Raw genomic sequence first — 21,456 nt, 5'->3', positions numbered from 1 at the left:
TTATCCTCTTGTACTTTGTTTTTAGTTATTGCTTGGATATAGAAAACAAGCTTTCCTGATTTTTTTTCAACTGCCAGTCAGTTTCTCAACTTTGACTGAATTAGTCATTGAACTGAACCAGTTGAATAAGTCGAAATGAAGAAAATATTCTCGCTGCAGAAGAGGCTACTGCTATCAAAAGCTGGTTTAGCCTTTTAGCAAGCTGGTTCCAGGTGCTTAGCCAGTGACAGCCACCAGTTCAGTGATTTGACTTTCTTAAAACTTCGGCAGCAAATACAGACTGCTTAATATTATTTGTTAATTTGAATGGTTTTAATACATTATAGCAAGTTTAAGCCTTAACATAGGTTGTCAATTTCAAATTTAATTTTAAATAGGTTTATTTAAAAAAATATTTACATTAAATAATCTGATTTAAAATTTTAAAAATGTAAAGTTAAAAATATCTGATTTTCATTTATATATTTATTTTTGAATAAGTGATTTTTATCCACCTTTCCAACAAGTGTCACAACTAGATTTCTGAGAGAGAACCAGGAGAGAGGCTTTTGGGGAGGAAAATAAGATGGTTCTTGTAACTATTGCAGTGCTCCTTTTTGGCTATTAATAAAAATGGGACTTGCATACAATGTTAACTACTTAATAATTAGGCTCAGCAGGATTAGATTTTTTTCAGTAAATGTTGATTTCACCATATAAACACAAACCGATGAAAAAACATCTCCATCAATGATAGAAATTTACAGATAGGCAAAGTAAGTACTTACTAGAGTTTGTTTGAAGGATAGTTATTTTGTATATTTTGACATTTGATGTTGACAATTTGTGTTTTTTAACAATTGTAAAGCTGTAACTTTTTGAATCGCAATGTCTGTCATTAAATAACTATTATCTAACCCCCCATAATTGCTTGCAACTGTGAACATTTAATACAAATAGAAAAAATGCTTAAAACTCATAATTCTGCACAACTGTGAAAACTGAAATAGATAAAAATTAAAAAAAATTGATCATGGACTCTTCAGGCTAGAAGACAAAGGTTTAATGAGATCCAATGGCTGGAAGTTCAAGCTAGAAGAATTCAGGCTGAAAAGTAGGTGCCCGTTAGGGTAATTAGCCACTCGAACAGCTTACCAAGGGTTGTGGTGGATTTTTCCATCACTGGCAATTTTTCAGTCAAGGTTGGATTTCCCCCACACCTCCTTCTCCCAAAAGACATGCTCTGGTTCAAACATGAATGAATTCTGGGAAGTCAGTTATTTACTCTGACCTCCTGTAGGATCACAGTGGTTCCCTCTGGCTGTAACATCTTTGAAACTATGAACCCTGCCAAGCCTATTAATAATGATAAATAAATAATAATAATACTTTTGTGATGTTTTCCACTCCTAGATTCCAAAGAGCTTTACAAAGGTTGGTCAGCGTCATTATCCCCAATTTTACAGATGGGGGAACTGAGGTACAGAGAAGTTCATGCCAGAATTTCCAAAGGAGGGGACTGATATTAAGTTCCTTTTCTTTAAATTCAGTGGGCTTTGGATCAGGTGTTCCTAGTTGTCTTACATAAAAGCCTAAAGTGAAATGCATGATGTTGAGACTCTGTGCTACACTGCCCTCTAGTGGGTGGAATGAGAGCTGATGAAATGCTTGCTTTGAATTTATAATGCTCCTCCCCTCCAAAAAAAGTTTTAATGTTTTAAGTTGAAAAAAAAATCTATTCTTTTCACTCTGCTCTTACCCACAAAGGGCTAGAAGGATTTCCCTTAAACCTAACAAGAACTACTCCTGGGCCCATTCATTTCTCGGGATGTGAAATGAATGGGCCCAGGAAACGTTTCACCCCAAAAGGTGGATTTTTAAGGAAGTTCTCGGGATGTGAAAGCAGGTCCAAGTGGAAGCCAGAATAAACCTTTACTCTCACTATGCCCCCCGCCCCATCTACAGGAGAAAGGCTCCTTCCATTGGAGATTTCAATCACTGCAGATGAATTCAGTCCATTTGCAGATAACCTGGGGACTCAGGCTCAGCACATGAGCGGCATGGAGGGCAGCTGGGGAAGCAAACCCCCAGCTGGAGGCCAGGATGTGCGGAAATGGAAGCACAGAGACATTTAGGTCACTTGCCAGTGACAGAGCAGGGAAAGGAACTCAGAGGTCATGATGCCTGGTCCCTGGTTTAATCACCAGTGTATTTCCTGACTATGAAGTGAAGTGTGGCCATCTATGGTACTGGAAGAGCCATGGGCTATAGAGAGAGAACAGGTGAGGGCATTATGGGTTGGCCTGATTTCCCATCCCCCCTCTTTCTCTCATTTCACAGGCAATTCCCCCTCTGACGAGTCCGAGGAGCGAGAGCGGGACCCCAAGGTTCTCACCTTCCCCGAATACATTGCCAGCCTGTCCGAGTCGGGCACCAAGCGGATGGCAGCTGGGGTCCGCATGGAGTGCCAGAGCAGAGGCCACTGCCCCTCCTCATGCCCACTTTGCCATGTGACTTCGAGCCCAGACACGCCAGCCGAGCCAATTCTGCTGGAGGTCACCAAAGCAGCACCCATCTATGAGCTGGTCACCAACAACCAAACCCAGAGGGTGAGGAGCGGGTTGCTGAGAGAGGGGTAGAGTATGGCAAGTTGTGATTGGCTGAGCTGAAGTTATTAGCAGTGAATGGCTCTGGCAGGCCTGGAATGACAGCCAGCCCTTGTGTGGCGTGGCTGGCTGGCAGCATTACCGCTTGGCCTTTCCACCTCTCCTTATTGAGCCAGTCTGATGTTTGCCATGTGGAGCGCGTAGGTACAGCTTAAAGGGGTGTAGCACGTGGTGAGGAACAGCCAGAGAACGTCCCAGAGACAGGCATCTGCCTTGGCAGGGCTGCGTGAGGTCACCATAGTGACCAGGCACTTGGCACACTGCCATCCGGCTTATCAGGTCAGAGCACCAGCCACCATTCAGCATGTGCAGGAGTAAATAGACCCAGGCCTGGCTCAGCAATTGCCACTTGAAACCAGCTGCAGATGGGTGAAGGCTGAACACCTCTGCCTCGCCCCATGAATGGCCCCCATCCCTTTTGACTTCTCTCTGTGTCCCCTCTTTGCCAGGAGGTCTCAGAGCTCCCAGCTGCTGACAGTGCGCTCAGGGCTGTGCGGATAGCGGCATGCACAGAAAGTTACAGGTTTTCAGGTGCCAGCGGCACAGCAGGTGATGAGGGTGAGGGTGGGGTGCCGTTCCTGCTTGCCTGGCCCTAACCCTCCTTCTCTCTCTCAGTTGTTGCAGGAGGCCACCATGAGCACCCTGTGGTGTTCCGGGAGTGGGGATGTCATTGAAGACTGGTGCCGGTGCGACTCGAGTGCTTTTGGCGCCGACGGGCTCCCGACCTGCGCACCCCTCCCACACCCGGTGTACGTCTCTCCCACACTGATTTCACCCCTCCTCTTGAAGGGGACTTCGGTGCTGGTGCAAGGTGCCGGAGCCAGAGGCCCAGAACCAGCATGTAGCTGAAAGCTGGGGTGGCGGCAGCAGCTTGAGCTTCCCCCACTCCAGCCTGTAGAAGGCCTTGATCCCTGATCCCGAGTGACAACCTTCTGGTGTGCGGGGGAGTTGAGTGTGGCATAAAGGTTTCAGCAGCACTCGCTTGAAACCTTCCCCAGGCAGGGCTGAGCGGTCTCAGAAATCAGTGGGACGTCTGCACAAATGAAAACTACACCAGGCTTGACTGATGCTGCAGCTTTCCTCCCAAGTGCAGGAGCAACTTAGGCGCAGGATGGGCTGGAGGAAGAGGGGAAGCAGCTGTCCCTGTGCTCTGTGCACTGGCTATTCTGGGCTGCAGGCAGCCATGCAAGGCTCCCACCAGTCACCTTTGCCCCCCCACCCTACAGATCATGTCTTCACAGCTCTGCTTCCTGGGAGGCACAGGGCATAACCCAGCCCATGAGGACAGTGAGTCTCCAGTAGCTCAGAGGGAGCAATGGGTGGAGCCAGCCCCACACTGAAGAGGGTTGGGAAGAAAAGAATGGCACCGTTAGGGGCGGGTGGGAGCTGCCTATTTACAGGTCCTGACCCACCTTGGTTTTCCCTCTTCCTCAGGCTGCGGCTCTCCACGGTACACGAGCCCAGCAGCACCTTGGTGGTGTTGGAATGGGAGCACTCAGAGCCGCCAATCGGAGTGCAGATCGTCGATTACCTCATCCGTCAGGAGAAGATCACCGACCGGATGGATCATTCCAAAGTGGAGACGGGTGAGGGCAGTGACGGAGGGTGCTGCTCCTCCAGCAGCCAGAACGGGGCTCTGCTCGGGCTCCTCCTTTGCTCTGGGGGCGGGGTGGCACTGGCAGCCAATAGAGTTCATTCCTGGCTGGATGAGGAACACCCTCATCAGAGCTCTGCCTTTTGCAGCATTGGCTTGGTAGCAAAGGGTGAAATCAGGAGCAGAATGCTGTCAATGGTGAGGGGTGGGCCCCCATCCAGCAAAGTACTTAAGCCCAGGCTGAACTTTAAGCCCACGCTTAAATACTTTGCTGGATTGGGGTCATAGCTGCCTGTTTTCGCTTACTTGCGGCATTCCAAAATCCATCTCTTATTGGTCTGAAAGTCTGTACCCTAAATTCCTCCTCAAGGTTATTTCTGAACTCCATGTATCTGTTTTCTTCCCAAAACCCTGTGCCTCTGCTGAGGAGAGGAGACTTCATTCCCTTGACCTCAGATGTGCCTTAGCGTTCTACCTGCAGAGAACCAAATCTATCAGAAAAATCACCTAGTCTATTTCTTGCCATAGCGCAAATGTCACTGGGACAAGCTATATCCTCTCAGGGACTCTCTAAATGGATTCCTGGATGCATCATGGTGTGCTCACAATTAGCACATATCACTCCACCAGAGCACATGCTGCCTCTCCAGCATCCTTGCAGGAAGTACCATTACTGGACACATGCAGAGCGGCAGACTGGAGTTCCAGTCACACATTCCCAAAACAGAATACACCAGTTCGGGCCTCGGCTGCGGATGCCACAGTGGGAACTGCAGTCTTCAACACACCTGTCTTGCCAGCATCTTCTCAACCTCCTCCTGACAGAATACTCTTGTCCACCGCCCACACGTGGGATACACATAGGGACCAGCGCTCGAAGAAGAAGTGGAGATTACTTAGCAGTAACTGGAGGTTTTTTTAAATGTGTGGTCCCTGTCTGTATTCCACTGCCCGCCCTCCTTCCCCTCTGCTTCCAATCCTACTGCATTCGTGGTAAGAACAGGAACTGTAGAGGCGTCAACCTGCACTGGCTCTTATTCCCTCAGTCTGAGGACGAGGAGAACTGTGTGGGCCAACAGACACCACTTGTTAGCATTTCTAGCCTCGGGTGCATCCCCACCCACGTGTGGAATACAGACAGGGACCACCACGCATCTCAAAGAACATCCGGTTACAGGCAAGTAACCTTCATTCACAATCACACCAGTCTCCATCTTCACTTCTTATGCCGGAGACTCAGTGATTGGGAGGCTATTTGTATTTCTCTGTCTGCAACGGGGACACTAAGGCTTTTCCTCAGCTGAAAAAGCTCCATAGAACTTCCACTTGCCCCCTAGCAGAGAGGTCACCGGCCCAAGAGCCTTGATCGTGTGCTGTAGCTCAGGGTCAAGGCAGGACAAAAGAACAACATAAACATTTTTCCTACCCTTCCCACCAATGCATTTTCTCCCTTTCCATAGCTCCCAATTGGCTAATGTCACACCGGAGGCAGTGTACGATGCACCACTCCAAATCACCAATAGTCAGCCTGTTACAAGGTCCTTTCCTCATTGCTCCTGACCCTCCAGGAAATGTCTGATCCGTCACTAGGTATCAGGCTCGGTTGGCTGGTCTTGTGACCCATTGTAGCCTCTCCTCACCCATTGTCCCCTGCTTAGGTTCTTGGGCATGGGAAGATAATTGCCTAAAATCTCCTTTTTCCCTCTTTCCCTAGAGACGGTGCTGAGTTTGGTGGATGACATCATCTCCGGAGCCAAATCCCCCTGCGCGATGCCAGCACAAGTACCCGACAAGCTGTCCACCACCATCTCCTTGATCATTCGCTGCCTGGAGCCTGACACCACCTACACGTGAGTGGCACCGCTGTTTCTGATTGGCTACTCCCAAGCTTGCTCCTCATCTTTTTTGGGGGCATGGAGAAAGGGAGCATTCATTCTCCATCCCTTTGCATGGCAAGCACCCCCCATTTGTTCATGCTGGATGTGCTCCTGGAACGATGCACAAATATTAAATTATCATCACCACCATGTTGGCTAAGCTTGCCAGGGCTGTCCACTCGGCTGGGCAGCATTTCCCTGTCGGTGACGCAATAACTTCTGAATGCCGCGTTTGATCGAGTCCGGAAAAAGTTCAAGACCTAGAGGGTGAGAACCCTACTGATTTTTGGGAATATGGGGAAACCAAAATGGGGATAAATGGATGGAGCCCCATCAGCTGTTCAGCACAGCCACAGCTTCATGCACCTCTGCAGTAGTCTGAAGACCAAAGAACTGTTTGATGGCACCTGTTAATGTCTTCCAGCCTAACGATACCCCATCTCATCTTGCCTACCTCCCAGTAGGGTATAACATGCTTACACCCTAAATGATTCTTCTCCCAGACAGAAGGAATAACGGTGGAGGAAGGGGAGTGGGAGGGAACACAGCCCCTCGCATGGGGGAAGGAGCAGACAAAGCCTCTGGCAAACGGGCTGGGGGTGATTGGTGTGATTAGGGATGTGGGGCATACAGAGCAGCTGGCATGGGCAGAGGAAGAATGGGGAACCCTGGTATGGGAGGAGGTAATGAGGGGTACCCAGAGCCCCATGGATGAAGGAGTCTCTGAAATAGATTGGGGTGGAGGGTGGCACACAAGAGGTTGTGAGGGGCAAGGAGCCCCTGGTATATGCCAGGAGCTGGGCCTACACAGGCTGCGAAGTGTGCATCCCCCTCAGTTTTTATCCCCCGGGGGTGTCAGTGGAGAGGGGAATCCAGGCACAGCAGCATGTGGGTTTCCCCCTCATCTGCACTGGAGGGTTATTTCCCATTTGCAGTCATGACCCAGCTGCTGATGGCAATGCCGTGCTCCGTGGTCCGTAGATTCAGAGATGTGAAGCCCAGCAGCAGCCACGCAGAGCACGCGTGGCAGTGCTGAAAAGATCCTTAACTCCCGTCCTTCTTACACCTGCTTGACAGTATTGTCCAGCCGCACCTTCTGCCAGGCCCACAGTATGACTCCAGTCCACATGGGATGTAGACTCTCACTGAGCTCCTGGACTGATGCCTGACCTACCTACAGCCCCACTCCCAGAATGGGTGGGGGGCATGCTGCCCTGGCTGCAATGGAGGAGGCTCATGATGTGGTCACACCAAGGCTGCTGTAATTCTGTTCTTTCCTTGTCCCCTCCTCCAAGGCTGGGCCCAAGGTGGAGTTTACACACAGTGAGCACCTCAGATGGCATCAGGATGGAGAGAGCAGGCTCTTCATCTGTTAGCTGGCTCTTCCCTGCTGCTGGCCGGGGCTCTGCTCTGCATCATGCACCAGGGCTCTTGTGAATTGGCAGGGTTGTCAGTGCCTCAAGTACCAGCCCCAGCAGAGAGCTGCCTGCACTAGCTTGAGGTCACTGTGCTGCAAAGGAGATGCCAAGCCTCTTGAATTGAGTTCTCACCTCCCACTGGGTCTGCATGGAAAAGCAGCACAGGCCAGTTTGGGGCACCTGTGTCAAGTAGAGTGAAGTGACATGCATGGTAGGACAGTCCCTTATCTCCTAGGCAATTAGTTGCATACATTCCTCCTGATGGGGGGTCTGCCGTGTGCACCTGCATGTTTGAACTCCAGATTCCCCAGTCTGTCTGTCGTCTCCGTGCTGTGATAACATCTCCCCTCTCCTCCAGGTTCACGCTTTGGGGAGTTGATAACACGGGGAGACGCTCCAGGTCAAGTGATGTGACGGTCAAGACCCCATGCCCCGTGGTAGATGATGTGAAGGCTCAAGGTAACAGTGGGGGTGCTTGTGGGGGTGCTTAAGGGGGTGCCCCCCTCTCTCCCCCCCCCCGGCAAAGCCCTGGTCTGACATGCTGGACTTCACTGCAGCGGATTGTCAGAGCATGGTTAAGCAGAACACAGAGCAGGCGAACTCCCACTCTTTTTTTGTTGGGCTAGTTGAAGAGATATACCCAAGCCAAACCATAGGTGTGAACAGCCCTGAAGTTGGGTGGAATCCAGACCCTGGTTGTTTTTGGCGTCTCTGTAACAGGCGCACCTGAAACTCCAGAACTGAACACCCCTTCTCAGATCCAGACTGTCCCTAGTTATCTGTCTGCATCAGACTGCAAGACCCTTGGGGTAGGAACTTTGGCCCAGATCCTCAATGGGAACTAGGCACCTAAACATCTGAGGTTCTGGGCCTTTGTCGTCATCTTTGTCCATGCCTACCTACGCACGTCATTAGTAAATAATGACGATAAAGCGTAATGAGAACGAAGCACCCTCTTGAGGCTCCATGCGTCTGATCTCAAAGGTTATGGGGACTTTGGAGACTCTGGATGTAATTATTGCCTGAGGACGCATGGCTGCTTCTCTGTTGTTCATGCCGGGACAGAACCTTGTTAGAGGCAGTGGGAATCAGGTCAATACATCTAGATTGTGCAGGTGGAATGAGTGTGTTTGTTTAAAAATAACATCTCATTCTGCTTGGATGGGAGGTAATGGGAAGCATTGTTCTGAGTGTGGGATGGGATGACTGGTGTTGGGGGTGACAGCCCTACTCTTCTGAATAAACCAGTTCAGATCCCACTCAGCAGTAATCAAGTGGTTCCCACACGATGGCTGTCAGTTAGGTGGCCTCGCCCAATCATCAGATCTCAGCCCCGTTCCCATTACTACAGCAATAATTTGCTGCCCCAGTAGACAGCATCGTCCATTTACGGTTCTCAGAGTGTGGTATCTTGCCCGAAAACCGAGCACCAGAGCCAGCAACAATTGGAAGCCTGATTCGCTAGAGAGACCAGGGTGTGAATGGTTGCAGGAACTGTGACTGGAGTCCCTCCAGGTTAGGATCAAGGCTGGTGGGAGGGTGAGTGGATGGAAACTTGCCTTGCCATTGGTTGTTCAGGCTGATGGTGAAGTGTTAGAAAAGTCCCCAAAGGGTTGGACATATCTATGGCTAGTACAAAAAAATTCAGAGTCCATGAGCTTCGACAGGAATAGAAACCCTCCTGCTTCAGGGCATAAGCCAGCCTTAGTGATGGGGGTTAGGAGGCATCTTCACCTGGGCGCGGGTTACCTCGTAAGTGCCTGTTGCAGGGTTCCTTGCACCTTCCTCTACAGCAGATGGTATTGACCACTGTCAGAGACATGCCATTGGACTAGAGGGACCACAGGTCTAATCCTGTATGTTCCACTGTCCCTCCTTCTAGAATATGACCTGGTGACACGGTGTAAGTTCCAGGACACCCGGGGGGAAATCCTGGCCTTATTGACATCAGTAAGAGTTTGCTTCTAGTGGGTTCAGGATTTTGCCCCAGGGCTCTTTACTTGATATCTGACCTGGTGTGAGGCTATATTTCCTTTCTGTCTGACAAACACACTGACAGCCCTCTCTGCCATCCTACCCAGAAATAGCAGACAAGATCTACAATCTCTTCAATGGCTACACCAGCGGCAAGGAGCAGCAGACAGCCTACAACACTCTGCTGGACCTGGGCTCGCCCAGCCTGCACCGGGTCCTCTACCACTACAACCAGCACTACGAGAGCTTTGGGGAGTTCACCTGGCGGTGTGAAGATGAATTAGGACCCAGGTAAGCCTGATAGCTGTGCCGGCTAGCGTAGCAGCTCTGCCTGACCAACACACCCCTGAAACTTAGTTACCATTAGGAAGGTTAGATTTGGCAGATTGTATTACTGTGGCACATATAGGCCCAAAATGAGATCCAGGCCTCACTGCAGTTACGAACTGCACTGCTGCTGTGCCCCAGAGAGGACTCAGATGTGGGGGAGGGCACGTGGCATTTGCACTGCCACCCCATTCCCAGGAAGGAGAGCTTCAGACTAAGTCTAGGGCTGCACGGGATGTGGTTGTAGAGGATACAGAAACAGAGGGTGAGATCCACTATCTCAGCCCTCTCTGGCCAACTCAACCCTTGTTGATGTGACTTCCTGAGACCAGGGAAGGAAGATCAATAAAAAAACCATGAGAAGAGGGACTATGACAGGCACCATAGAGTCCAATCCTTGAGACTACGGAGTCCAGGAGATTACGCTTGGGTGAATGATTCTCAGAGAAAGGAGACAGTGCAGGGATGGGCCAGACCCCTTCTATCCCACAACAGACACCCACTAGAGAGCAGAGACCAGAACACTGTGGTCAGGTGAATGCAAGGCTGTCTTTAGTTGCTGTTTCCATAGACTCTTAACCTCCTTTCTCTGTGCCCCGTCCTGGGTACTCTGAACAGTAGCTCCAAGTATTCACAGCGCATCCTCCAACTGCCCAGCCCTCACCCTTTCACTGGTCATCTGTGAATCTGCTTGTGGGCACCTTGTCCCATGGCAACCATTCACCTGTTGAGGAGTCCTGCATGCTGGGTGAGAGCAGCAGAAGCCAGTATCGCCCTGGGCTGAAGCTGTCTCAGTGTCTTCCAGTGTGTGTTTTGGCGGAGTGATTTCCCAGCCTCTGTCTGCAGGCAGCTTGAAGAGGGGGAAGGGGGAACTCAGACAGGAGGCAATGGGACTAAGAGCTTTTCACCTTCAGGCACAACCATGGAATGGGTGAACTAACGCTCAGACCACAGCCAAAATCAGGGTGGCTTTAAGTCCCAGACAAACCTACAACCACCAGCCCTTGTCTAGGAGAGGCAGGTGGGCCTGGGAACCACAGCACTCACACAGCCACCTTCTCCCTCACCCGGAGCTCCAGCTCCACCCTCCCCCACATCTTACCTTCAGGTGTCTTCAAGTGGGACTGGGACTTGCATCTGCCAGGCTTTGGGGGGGGGTACCAGCTTGGCCCACTGCCTCCCCTGGGCCTGGGAAGCTTTTCTCATCCCCTCCTCCCCAGTTGCCAAGGGGCACTGAGTGCTCCCTCTCTGTCCTTATGTCGCTCTCCAGCAGATTCCCAGGGAGGGCCTCTGCCTCCTGTATCCTCAGCACATTTCCTGGTGAGGACAGAATGGCCCAGAGCCCACAGACAGACACAGCACCGAGAAGCTGGGAAAGAACCTCCGTCCTGCTGCAAAAGCCATGAGACTCTGCAGGGGCAGGCAGTACTCAGTAATCTCCATGGTTGCATTCAAGTATTAGTGGGTGTCTCCTCTTGTGTACAGTTGCTAGGGAACCTCCAAGGCCACCTTAACTCCCCAGTGCTAAGAAGACTATTAAACCTTCCTTATCCTGGATGAGCACTGGGGCGGTTTCCGCTCTGTGCTTGCCAGGTGTGTGGGGTCTGGGCCATTCTGGCCCGCCAGAAAAGATTCAAAGACACCCCCGCACCACCACCACCTGGCAGCTCTCCCAAAGCTGTACGGGGGGTGAAGACAGCTACTAAGAAGGCCCCCCCCAAGACATTGAAAGGTGTGGCATGGGGTTCCCAAGGCCTGGGGAGGTGGGGGCGGCTGAATGGTTAGGTGTTCTGGGCAGGGGTTGCAGCTTCTTTTCAAGGTTCAGGTTCTTGTAGAAGTGGCTGTTCCAAGAAGTATGTACATTGCCATCTTTGGGCATAGGCCCTGCTGGGGGAGGGCTGGTATTTTACATACACATACTGACCCCTGCAGGTTTCATGTTGCTCTTCCTCTCTCTCCTTTCTTGAAACTGAGCACCAGGAGGTAGTGACCAAACATCATTCCGCTCCAATGGTGGCTTCTGTGGGGGCCGCCGCTTGCTGGGAACTAGACTAACCCCAGACAGGCGACCTTGTCACAGAGCCAGTATCAGAACTGGTCCTGATTATCCTCCCCTTGGGCACTCTCAGTGGAGGGGCCAAGGGCTGACTGGAACGTGGAGAGGGGAACTCCGCTGTCGTCCCCAGAGGCAGCCCCTTTCGGTCATGGTGGAGGTAAACCGGCACGGCGTGGTGTACAGTATAGGGGAGAAGTTCAGTCTCCAGGGCTGGCAGTGATCAGCACTGAATCCACTGAATCTTTTGGTTGGTTTGAATTTCAAAGAGGAGAGAGCAACAATGCAGGCAGGTTAACGTCATCCTCCTGGAAATGTTCAAGCATTTGACATGAAATGACAATTTCTGATGAAGTGTTTGCAGCTCATGCTGTTGGAAAGGAACGCTGAGGCAGCTGCAGAGGTCTCTGGTGATGACAGAGTTCAGAAGCTGGACCTCTTGGTTGATCCTCTGCTAGAGTGAAGCATGCAGGCTGGTGGGGACAGGAGAAATCATTTGCAGATGACATCATTTAGCCAGCAGAGTGTTCATTTGACTACTCTCTGGTACTCCTTGGGTTCCTGGATACAAACCCAGGCCACTCGGACTCCTGAGTGAGCTGTCAGCAGGATGGAAGGTGCTGACTCCTATGCTGTTCGTGGGCATGCTTTGTCAGAACGCGCTTGTGTCACTTCTTGGCAACGCTGGTTTGTAAGCAAGAGGTTTGGGGCTAGAACCGTGGCCATTCCCTCCCGCCCCGTGAAGGCGCACAGAGTGCAGCTAGCCAACCACCTGCTCTAGAGAAGAACCAGCCAGGAGGGACAGGTTGCCTCCCAGCAGATCAACAGTGGGTGTTAGTGCCTGGTCCAAAGCCCACTGAAGTTAATGGGAGTCTCTCAACTTCTGTAGGCTTTGGATCTGGGCCTTAGTAATTCCGGGCCTCATGCTGTATGGTGCCTTGCCTACTAGGGAGTGCTGAGCTCCTCCATTGCTAGCCAAGTGCTCATCGCCTCCAAGGAGACATCACCTTGCTCATCTGGGCCTGTCGGGGATTGGGAACAGGCTTCTGCAGCCTGGTACCTCCAGGTAGCTGCCTTAAAACCACCCATGTCAGTAGCAATCATCTAAAGCCTGCAAGGAGCAAGTGGTGGGATGTTCTGCCACCTTGCAGGGGAGAGCACCATGGTGGGCCAGCCTTGATTCCACCTTGCTCTTAGCCCACCAGGGATAGTAGCTGGCAGCTCTGGAATGGGGACAGCAGGCTGGCCTGGTTCATTGACCCCCTGCCCACCAGGATCGCCCACTGGCGAGTGGGAGATCCTGGCACACACCTACCTGCAGTGCACCAGGTTGCAGCTCCTCTTTTGGTTCCTTCACAGCCTCCTGCCTAGGTTCTGGCTGCACTTTTCCTCATTTGGGTGGTGCCCGCAGCTCCCCGGACTCCTTCATGGAGCGGTGGGCACTGTCCTGTGTTCTCTGCTCAGTTTCCCATCCAGAACTCTGTCTAAACTTTAGATCTCCACTCCCGGCTTATTGTGTGTGGTCCTACAGACTCCGTTGTATTCTGGGCTCTGGGGCCCCACCCTCGATTGAGCGGGGTGGGCCTCTCGTCCTACATGAACTTAGCCCCCACCCTCAGAGAAACAAAAGCTGTGAGTGACTGGGGGCTGAGATGGGGACAGAAGCATGGTGGCTGGGTGTGGGGTTGGTGCCAGCTTCGCTTTTCATCCTCAGCATTGACACTGGTCCGCCCTGCTCCCTTCGGCAGGGAGACATTGCATTCAGGTGGCATGGAGATTTATGGGGACACAGGACTGTTATCCTCATTCTCCAAGGCCTTTTCATGGTCTGTTTAACGTTCCCTGCTTCTCTCTTTTTACACCTTCTCTCCCTCCCCCCCTTACCTCTTGTCCCACCACCTCTCTGGCTTCTCCTCTGTCCTCTCTTCAGGAAGGCCGGCCTCATTCTCTCCCAGCTTGGGGACCTCAGTGGCTGGTGCAACAGCCTCCTTCAGGAGCCCAAGATCAGCCTCCAACGCACGTCGCTCAGGTATCTTGCCTGCCGCTACAGCGAGATCAAGCCGTACGGACTTAACTGGTCGGAGCTGAGCCGGGACCTCAAGAAGACTTGCGAAGAGCAAGCGCTAAGCGTCCTCTATAATGACTATGGAGACAAAGACAACTGAGGGGTTGAGGAACCACTCTCAGGCCCCTAAGAGGCAAGCAGGAGAAAAGAGCATTTGTGGGAGTTCTATAAATGGATCTGCAGGAGGTCAGTGAAATCTCCCAAGACAAAGCTTAAACCAGGGAGGGAAGCTACTGCTCTTTGCAGGACTTACCCGGTATTAAACTCAACACAGCCAATAGCCTTTCTAGTTGGAGGTCTCGTGAGACCCAGTTTTTGTTTGTTTTGCTCATTTTACCAAGAGGTTCCTTGGACTGTAGGTGAACATATACTCCAGAATGAAAGATACACTTTTAAAGGTTCCAGCCTACAACTCCCACCCACATTCCCCATGCAGCGTGAAAGAGAACAAAATCAGAACAATAGAAGCCAGGCAGGGAATTAATAAACCCAGCCTCTCAATTAACATCAGGTCTGGAAAAGCAGAAAGAGGGCATTAGTGTCAGCGTTAGCTCTTCCCCATAAGGATCCAGCTCTGAGATTAGATCTGATAACAGAAAAATCACTGCAGTTGTAAAGCACAAGCTCTGGACTGCAGCAGCAATAATCTTCGAACCAACACAGGGTATGGAGGGCTTGTAGCACCCTCCCCCTACCCCCTTCATTCCTTGCTCGTTTTCCAGAGTCCCTGATCTTGGCTCTGGGCTGGGATCCTGCAAGGTCCTTCCAGTTCGTAGTCAGCTCCAAATGGCATGTCGGGGTGGTCACTGAGGTTAACAGGGCAGTGGCAATGTGCTTTTCACTGCACCACATGTGTGTCCTTCTTTACCAAAGTAACAGCTGCTAAGCAGTGATGAGTTTGGGCAGAGCTCTGGCTAAAATGTAGATGCTTGGGGAGCATTTACCCTGGTACCAAACCTCAGCCCATGGCACACTATCAGCTTCAAAGGTGCCACCCAGCGTGACCAGTAGGATTTGGGGAAGGGAGGGTGAGAGGAACCGTGGGATTGTTTCCATTTTGCAGCAGGGGTTGTCTCCTTATCTTCAGATCCCTCTCCACTTAGCAGACAGTGAAACTCCACCTGGAGTGTGGAATGCATTGGGGGGCAGGGGGAGCCATGAACACACACCTAGGAGCGGCTTCCCAGACACCTGGCTACCTACTGAAGAGATGCAGTCCAACCTCATCTTGGGCTTATTCTTTCATGAAAGGTTAAGCATTTGAAAAGTGACTTCAGTAGAGCACCTGGGATTAATCTGGCTCTTTTAAGAGCGCTCCCTACCCCCAGAATAGGGCTGCTCTTAGTTAGATTGCTCTTTCTTGCCACAGCTCACAAGCATGTTCGTTGAGGGTACTGCAGCATGAGGCATCGACACCGACTCTGTGGGTGCTCAGCACCCACCAGCCACAGCTGTTCCCTGCCCCTGCTTGGCAGCTCGGGGAGGGGCTTGGGTGAGGGTGGAGAGTGATTGGGGAGCGGGAAGAGGCAGAGTGAAGGTGGGGCCTTGGGGAAAGGGGTGGAGTGGGGGTGTGGCCTCAGGGCAAAGCAGGGGTGGAGCACTCCCAGGGAAAAAGGAAAAGAAGGCACCTGGGGCATGAGGAGCTAACCCCTGAAGGGACTGACAGGAGTGCTGTGTTTGTACAGCCCTTGCACAAGAATTCATGCCATGGCAGCAAAGATCTTCACTCCTACTTAGTCACAGCTTCGCTGTTTTAAACTCCCATTAGCACTAGGGGAGACGGGGCTTAGTTCAATTCCAGTTCATTGGCAGAAGGGATCTTTATTACCAGTGATGATCGGAGAGGGAGAAAGACCTTCCTGTCCCAGAGTGAGGGGAGGCCACAGAGGTGGTAGGTAGAGAACATCTTTGACCTTGCCAGCTGAGAACTCTGGATTTGGAACAACTGCGAGATGAACATGGGGCCCCATGATGGAATATTTATAGCAGCTTTCAAAGTAGAATCTCCTTTTAATATTTTAATGCTGGCAGAAGCCATCTGAGCCTACACATTATGCTTTCCTGCCAACCTTCTTTTCTCCCATGAAGTGCCAAGGACACAAATCTGTTTGTTTTGTATCTAGTGTGGAGTTAATGCCCACAGCATTACCTAACAGTATTTGCATATCAGCAACCACCATGCCCTGAGAATTCTGCACATTAGCTATGTCGGGTCTCCTGACCCTTTTCAGACAGGCAGATGCAAGATAAAACTCCCTCTGCATTATAACATATTGCCAGGTGTGTGGACAAACTTGACCCCAGGAGAGCTGACTTAGATTGGTGACTCGAGAAGAGCAGCCAGTACCATAGTTAGACCATTACCTGGAAGAATAACAATGAGGTACTAAATGCAGCCAATGAGCGTCTCCCTGCAAAAGAAAGTCTGCAGTATGCAACAAAGCAATGGAATCCATACAGATCCCAGATTGCACTTTTCATGCTCTGTCGCAAAGATTTTATACCCCTGCAGTAGACACTCACTGGTGCTTTAAAGGCTTTAAATGCCTCCCATGATGCGCTTGCCCTGCTGGGGAAACAGGAGAGGTTTTAGCAGCTCCAAGGTGGCTTCTGCCCCAGACCTGAGGGCTGGTTTCTGTTATAAAATCATCGCCACTTGCAGAGTCCCAGGTGTTATAAAAACCCTTAAACTAACCTTGGCCCGTATCGCAGTCATGCTTAGTTATTTGTCTCCCTGCCTCTCTGGGCCAGTGCATCCCACTCAAGGGATCTCAAGACACTGTACAAAGCAATGATAAGCTAGCTGCCAGGAGTGCAGTAACCTTGACGCACTCAGCCATAATTCATACACAGCCCTGGATAGTTAAGCTAGTGAGGCGGAATCTTGGCCAAGACACCTGGGTTTATCCTCTTAATGTTTTCAGCAAATGCCAGCACAGCTTTGGATTTCACATGGGCAGCCCCCAGGGGATGGGAAAAGAGACCTTAGCTTAATATCTCCTCTGAAGGACCCTTGAACACATACGGCTTTGGCCCAGAAGTGAGTTTGTTGCTCACCAAGCAGTACTGCACACATGGCATTTTTATAAAAGATATTTTTTCCTCTCTAGCAGCCTCATCCCCTTTTTATCACTTCCCAGGTGCAGCAGTGTAGGAGGCTTTGTCAGCCTAGAGAGAGGAACAATGCCAAGAAACCCCTGCATCTGCCGGACACTGGGCACTCACAAATCAGCTACCACGGCAGGTGTCCCACTTGGGACTGGGCTTCACAGCCATTTCCAGATTGCTTCTGCTCTTCGCATTTTGAACTACTTGCATCACAAAGCCCCCCCACCAGGCAGCCCTGCCTTCCCAAGAAGCCCCTGGTCCTATCACAGTGACTATACATGGCAAAGCCCTAATTGGTTAGCCAGTCCAAGCCCTGGCCAGCATAGGAGTATCTCTGGTCCTGGTGTCCCCTGTACGCTCCAGCACTAAAAGGACTGAGGCACTGGGGTTCCTAGCAGACCTCTGTGGTTGACCTCACAGGAGAGTGTTGCTTGCTGAGCATCACATACCACCCTGCAACACCATGGTAAGCCCAGCTTCCAGGTGCTGGGACAGCACGAGTATTATTTGAAATACAGGATAGGCCACATGGGGAACATTTATTGATATTACACTAACACCTGGATGCTCCAACTGAGCCAGAGTCCCCATTTTGCTGGGTGCTGAACATGTGCAGAGTGGGCGCTTACAAGCTAAGTAGACAAAGGGCGAGAGGGGACTTGACTTGCTTGCCCGCCCAACGGCACGCAGTAGGACAGTGGCAGAGCCACATCTAGAACCCAGATCACTCGACTCCCAGTCCAGGGCCCTACCCACTAGACTCTGCTGCCTGCCTGTGGTGCTGAACAAAAGCAGGAGTGTCACCCACTTACTATCATTATTTCTCAGCACCATTGCCATGCATGGCCCTTCCAGGGCAGACGCATCAAGGGTTGCAACTGTGCCTCTTGCTGGTGCAGGATAAGGTGAGGCGGCCTTGGAGCCCAGTGACAAGTCCCCCTCTTCCCAGCCCTGCACAAGTGAGAATACAAGCTGACGTGAGCGGCTGGAGGAGGAGGACAGACTGCGGCTCAGTGCTGTCTTTTGCCAAGGTCCCCTAATGCACAGGTTTTAATGCCAGTTTCTTTATTCTCAGGGGTCTGGTTTCCTTGGTGGGAGGGATCATGACCCTGATTGTACTTTATGGCAGCTAATCCTGAATTAACAGTTCAACAGATGCTTTAAGACACGGAACATTTTAAACTAGAGCTGGCTGTTTATTAGAGTGTCCTGGCACCAAACACAAGCATCTGCATTGCAGTCTAGCTGCACTGCAGTTGCACATGACCTGCTGACCAAATCACCCATTGATTTCCATGGAGACCATTGGCTTCTGGGCCATTGCTGTAAACCAGCTGGAAGTCTGGCCCCAACAGGTCTAGGTTCCAGATTCACAAAAAGTACCTAGTTGCTTAGCTCCCCTTGAAATCGCTGGGCATTAGGTGCCTAAATGCCATTGTGAATCTGGGCCACAGTCACATACCACATTTGCTCATGGGGGAAATTCTTAGATGCAACTGGGTCTTGTCAATGGCCATGATAGATGTGCGGAAAATGACAAATGGCATTAACAAAGTATTAACCCTTTAAAAGATGGCATTGAGCAGGCTGCCAACCAGCTGAATGCTTTTCTATGTCTGTGGCCACACTCTCCCCCTTCCTTGTTTTCCTCCTGCATTAATGGCGGTTGATTCACTTGAGACGAACCTCCGAGTTATTTCTTGGCTGTAGCTGTAGTGCTGTAATAGCATTAATATCTTTTACTTGTTGTGCAATTATTTAACATGAAGATGGTTGGGCTGTTTTTTTCTTTTTTTAATTACTACAGTTCTTGTTTCTTGATGTTCTATTAGAACTCTGTGATGTTTTACTACTGTAGATTGAAAGTGGGGGGAGGGGGGAGAAATGGCAAAACCATGAGGAATTACAGTATTATTTAAAAAGGTTTAAAAAAAATAATTGTAACACTGTAAAAATCCAGATGAAAATTTAGTTGACGATTAAACAGACTGTTAGTAAGTTGTGGGTTTGGCAAATTGGAATGTTTGTTTATAGTTTTGGTCCCATTGATGTCACTTTTGGCACTAGATGAAGTGTTCAGACTGTAACTTCCTTGCCTTTGAACTCCATTCCTGCCTCACACAAGTTACCATGAGCCCGGCTGTCCACCAGATTAAGCAACTCCTTAACCACTCAATAACCAAAGCAAGCCCAATAGCTCCCATCAAGGCAACATCACTGCAGCGCACACAGATATTAGCTACCCATTTGCGCGGCAGTAGTTGAATTCTAGGTGAATTCCTGGCACGGCATGAAAAAGGAACAGTACGTGTGTGGATAAAGAATTGGTCACTAGCCTCTCAGATGGTGTAAAACACTAAAGCTCAGCCAACATCACTGCTAATGTGCATCAGCTGCGAATTTGGCCCTGGGCATGTTGTACAAGTGTGCAAATGGTTCTGGAGGGTGTGAGATTTCCCATCCTGGAAAACTGTAAACTAGCCTTGGTGACTGTGTCAGGTTTATAACAAGGAAATGCATCCTATTTATTACACGCATCAGGGAAAGTCATTTAAATCCTTGCTTCACAGACCATTAAGCATAGTTACAAACAGCCCTATGTTACACTTCCTGGGTCTAGCTTGCCTCCTTGCAGGGTTACGCCCCAGCGTTCTCCTGCTTTGACCAAGTGCTCAAACTATTGCTTCTGACCTCGCCTTCCTTAAAGGTCTGAAGTCAGTTTTCTTCCTCTGGAAATAGCCAACACTACTTATCCCACAGCCACAGTCCATACCACTGGTACCCAGCCTAGACCACAAAGGTGTTAACCAGGTGGGTCAGGATTCACCAAGGGCCTCAGGCACCAGACCCTGAGAGTTGCAATGCCTAACTTTCAGGTGCCTGGAAAAAAAACAAAACAACATTGTGATCCACAAAGCCTGAGTTCGGGGCCTATCTCCCTATAAAACAAATGGGGAGAGGTAGGTGCCTTAGAATACAATCCCCAGAAGCCAGCAGGCAAGGTGGGGAGCTGGCTAAACTAACCAATGGGAGACACCAACAAGTGGGCTGTGTCTTAAGCGCTGCCCCTCTCGTGGAGTTTGGTGCCCAAGTCTGGGCTGCAAGGATGAGCCTGTCTCTGCTAGTGATTGACAACCAGGAACCCATCACATGGACTCAGGTGGCTTAGGAACCTATGGTTTCTTGCAAGAATGAGTTAGGCACATGCCTCACCCCACACAAGATGGTGGTAGGAGTGGGATATGGTGGTTCCACCAACCTTATAACTTCTAGCCCTGTGCTTAGCACACAGACATGGGAGACGCAGGTTCAACTCACCCCTCTGCCTCACAGGGAGAGGGGAGCCCCCTGCTCAAATCCTACTGCTCAGGAGAGGACTCTAACCAATGGGCAATAGGGTATTGTGATGTGGAGCTCCCTCCATCTTTCCTTTTGATGTTGTGCTCCTTGGGATAAATACTTGGAGTCATCAGGCCCGAAGGAGAATGATGCTGTAGCCTGGTGGTTTAAGTACCCACTTGGGCGGTGGGAGATGCAGGGTCCAGTCCCCCTACTCTAATCACTCATTACGTATCATCCGGAGACTCCTTTTCAAATCTCCCTTCTCCATTAAGCAGAGGGGAGAAGTGAACCTGGGTCTGCTGTGTCCGAGCTGAATGTGATAGCACTGGGCTAAAAGTGATGGGGTGGGCAGAAGCCCCACTGCCACCAGCCAGAGTTTGAATGGGATCTGCTCCAGTAGGCAGTCGCTGCTCCAGTAGGCAGTCGCTTGGGCCCCACAAGCCTGGTAGCTGTTTGGCTGCCTCTCTCCCTCCTGGTTTGAGAATTGGTCTGGGGCTTAACAGGTGGCTGGAGGGGAGACAGGCATCCAAATGCCCAGAACGAGGTGGCAGCACACATGCTCTGAGGCAGAAACATAGGCACCAAGGGAGTTTTTACTCTAAAAACGTAGGCGCCAAGTGAGTTTAGGCACTTACAGGATTAGATGCGAGTTCAGGGAATTCCCAGTGGAGTCTAAAAATGGGGTCTAAGTGCCCATTAACTGCAATGATCACAGGATCATACCCCATGGGGCTGTCCCACCTTTTTTCCAGGTGCTCAATTGCATTAAAATAAAATACCTTCCTTGTGCTAATGTTCCATGTAAGGGATTACTGTCGCTGCCACAGGGATATTGTACAATAAGCCACGGGGAGAGGTGGCCCATACAATTATGTATGGGAGTAGAGATGGTCTGTGTGCTTGAAATGGGAGTGGGAGGGGAGCGTGCAGCTGGCACTGGATTGCACATGCTATTCCGCTATGGACCACGCTTGGCAAGGTTTACACACAGCAGGCCCATACCACCAGTTACAGATACCTTACAATCTTAGAACTGGAAGGGCCCTCAGGAGG

General features: G+C 50.6%; 1 protein-coding gene across 9 annotated transcripts in view; it reads left to right on the top strand.

Annotated features, from left to right (window-relative positions):
* Window positions 1–19,042, top strand: part of ASTN1 (astrotactin 1) — a 218,813-nt gene extending 199,771 nt beyond the window's left edge. For 7 of the 9 annotated variants that reach the window (XM_039484739.1, XM_039484745.1, XM_039484738.1 and 4 more), the window contains 7 exons: window positions 2,320–2,588; window positions 3,261–3,394; window positions 4,080–4,231; window positions 5,954–6,089; window positions 7,893–7,993; window positions 9,616–9,799; window positions 13,819–15,521. In XM_039484739.1, the coding sequence (XP_039340673.1) occupies window positions 2,320–2,588; window positions 3,261–3,394; window positions 4,080–4,231; window positions 5,954–6,089; window positions 7,893–7,993; window positions 9,616–9,799; window positions 13,819–14,053 (1,211 nt within the window). In that variant the 3' untranslated portion in view covers window positions 14,054–15,521. Of the gene's footprint in view, window positions 1–2,319; window positions 2,589–3,260; window positions 3,395–4,079; window positions 4,232–5,953; window positions 6,090–7,892; window positions 7,994–9,615; window positions 9,800–13,818; window positions 15,522–17,093 lie in introns of those variants that run through there. The other 2 variants (XR_005583687.1, XM_039484740.1) reach the window with 2 other exon arrangements.
* Window positions 19,043–21,456: the final 2,414 nt, after the last annotated feature.

This window comes from Mauremys reevesii, linkage group 8, assembly GCF_016161935.1.
Source record: "Mauremys reevesii isolate NIE-2019 linkage group 8, ASM1616193v1, whole genome shotgun sequence".
NCBI lineage: Eukaryota > Metazoa > Chordata > Testudines > Geoemydidae > Mauremys > Mauremys reevesii.
The sequence above is the reverse complement of the archived record's forward strand: the minus strand, read 5'-3'. Positions and strand labels throughout refer to the sequence as shown.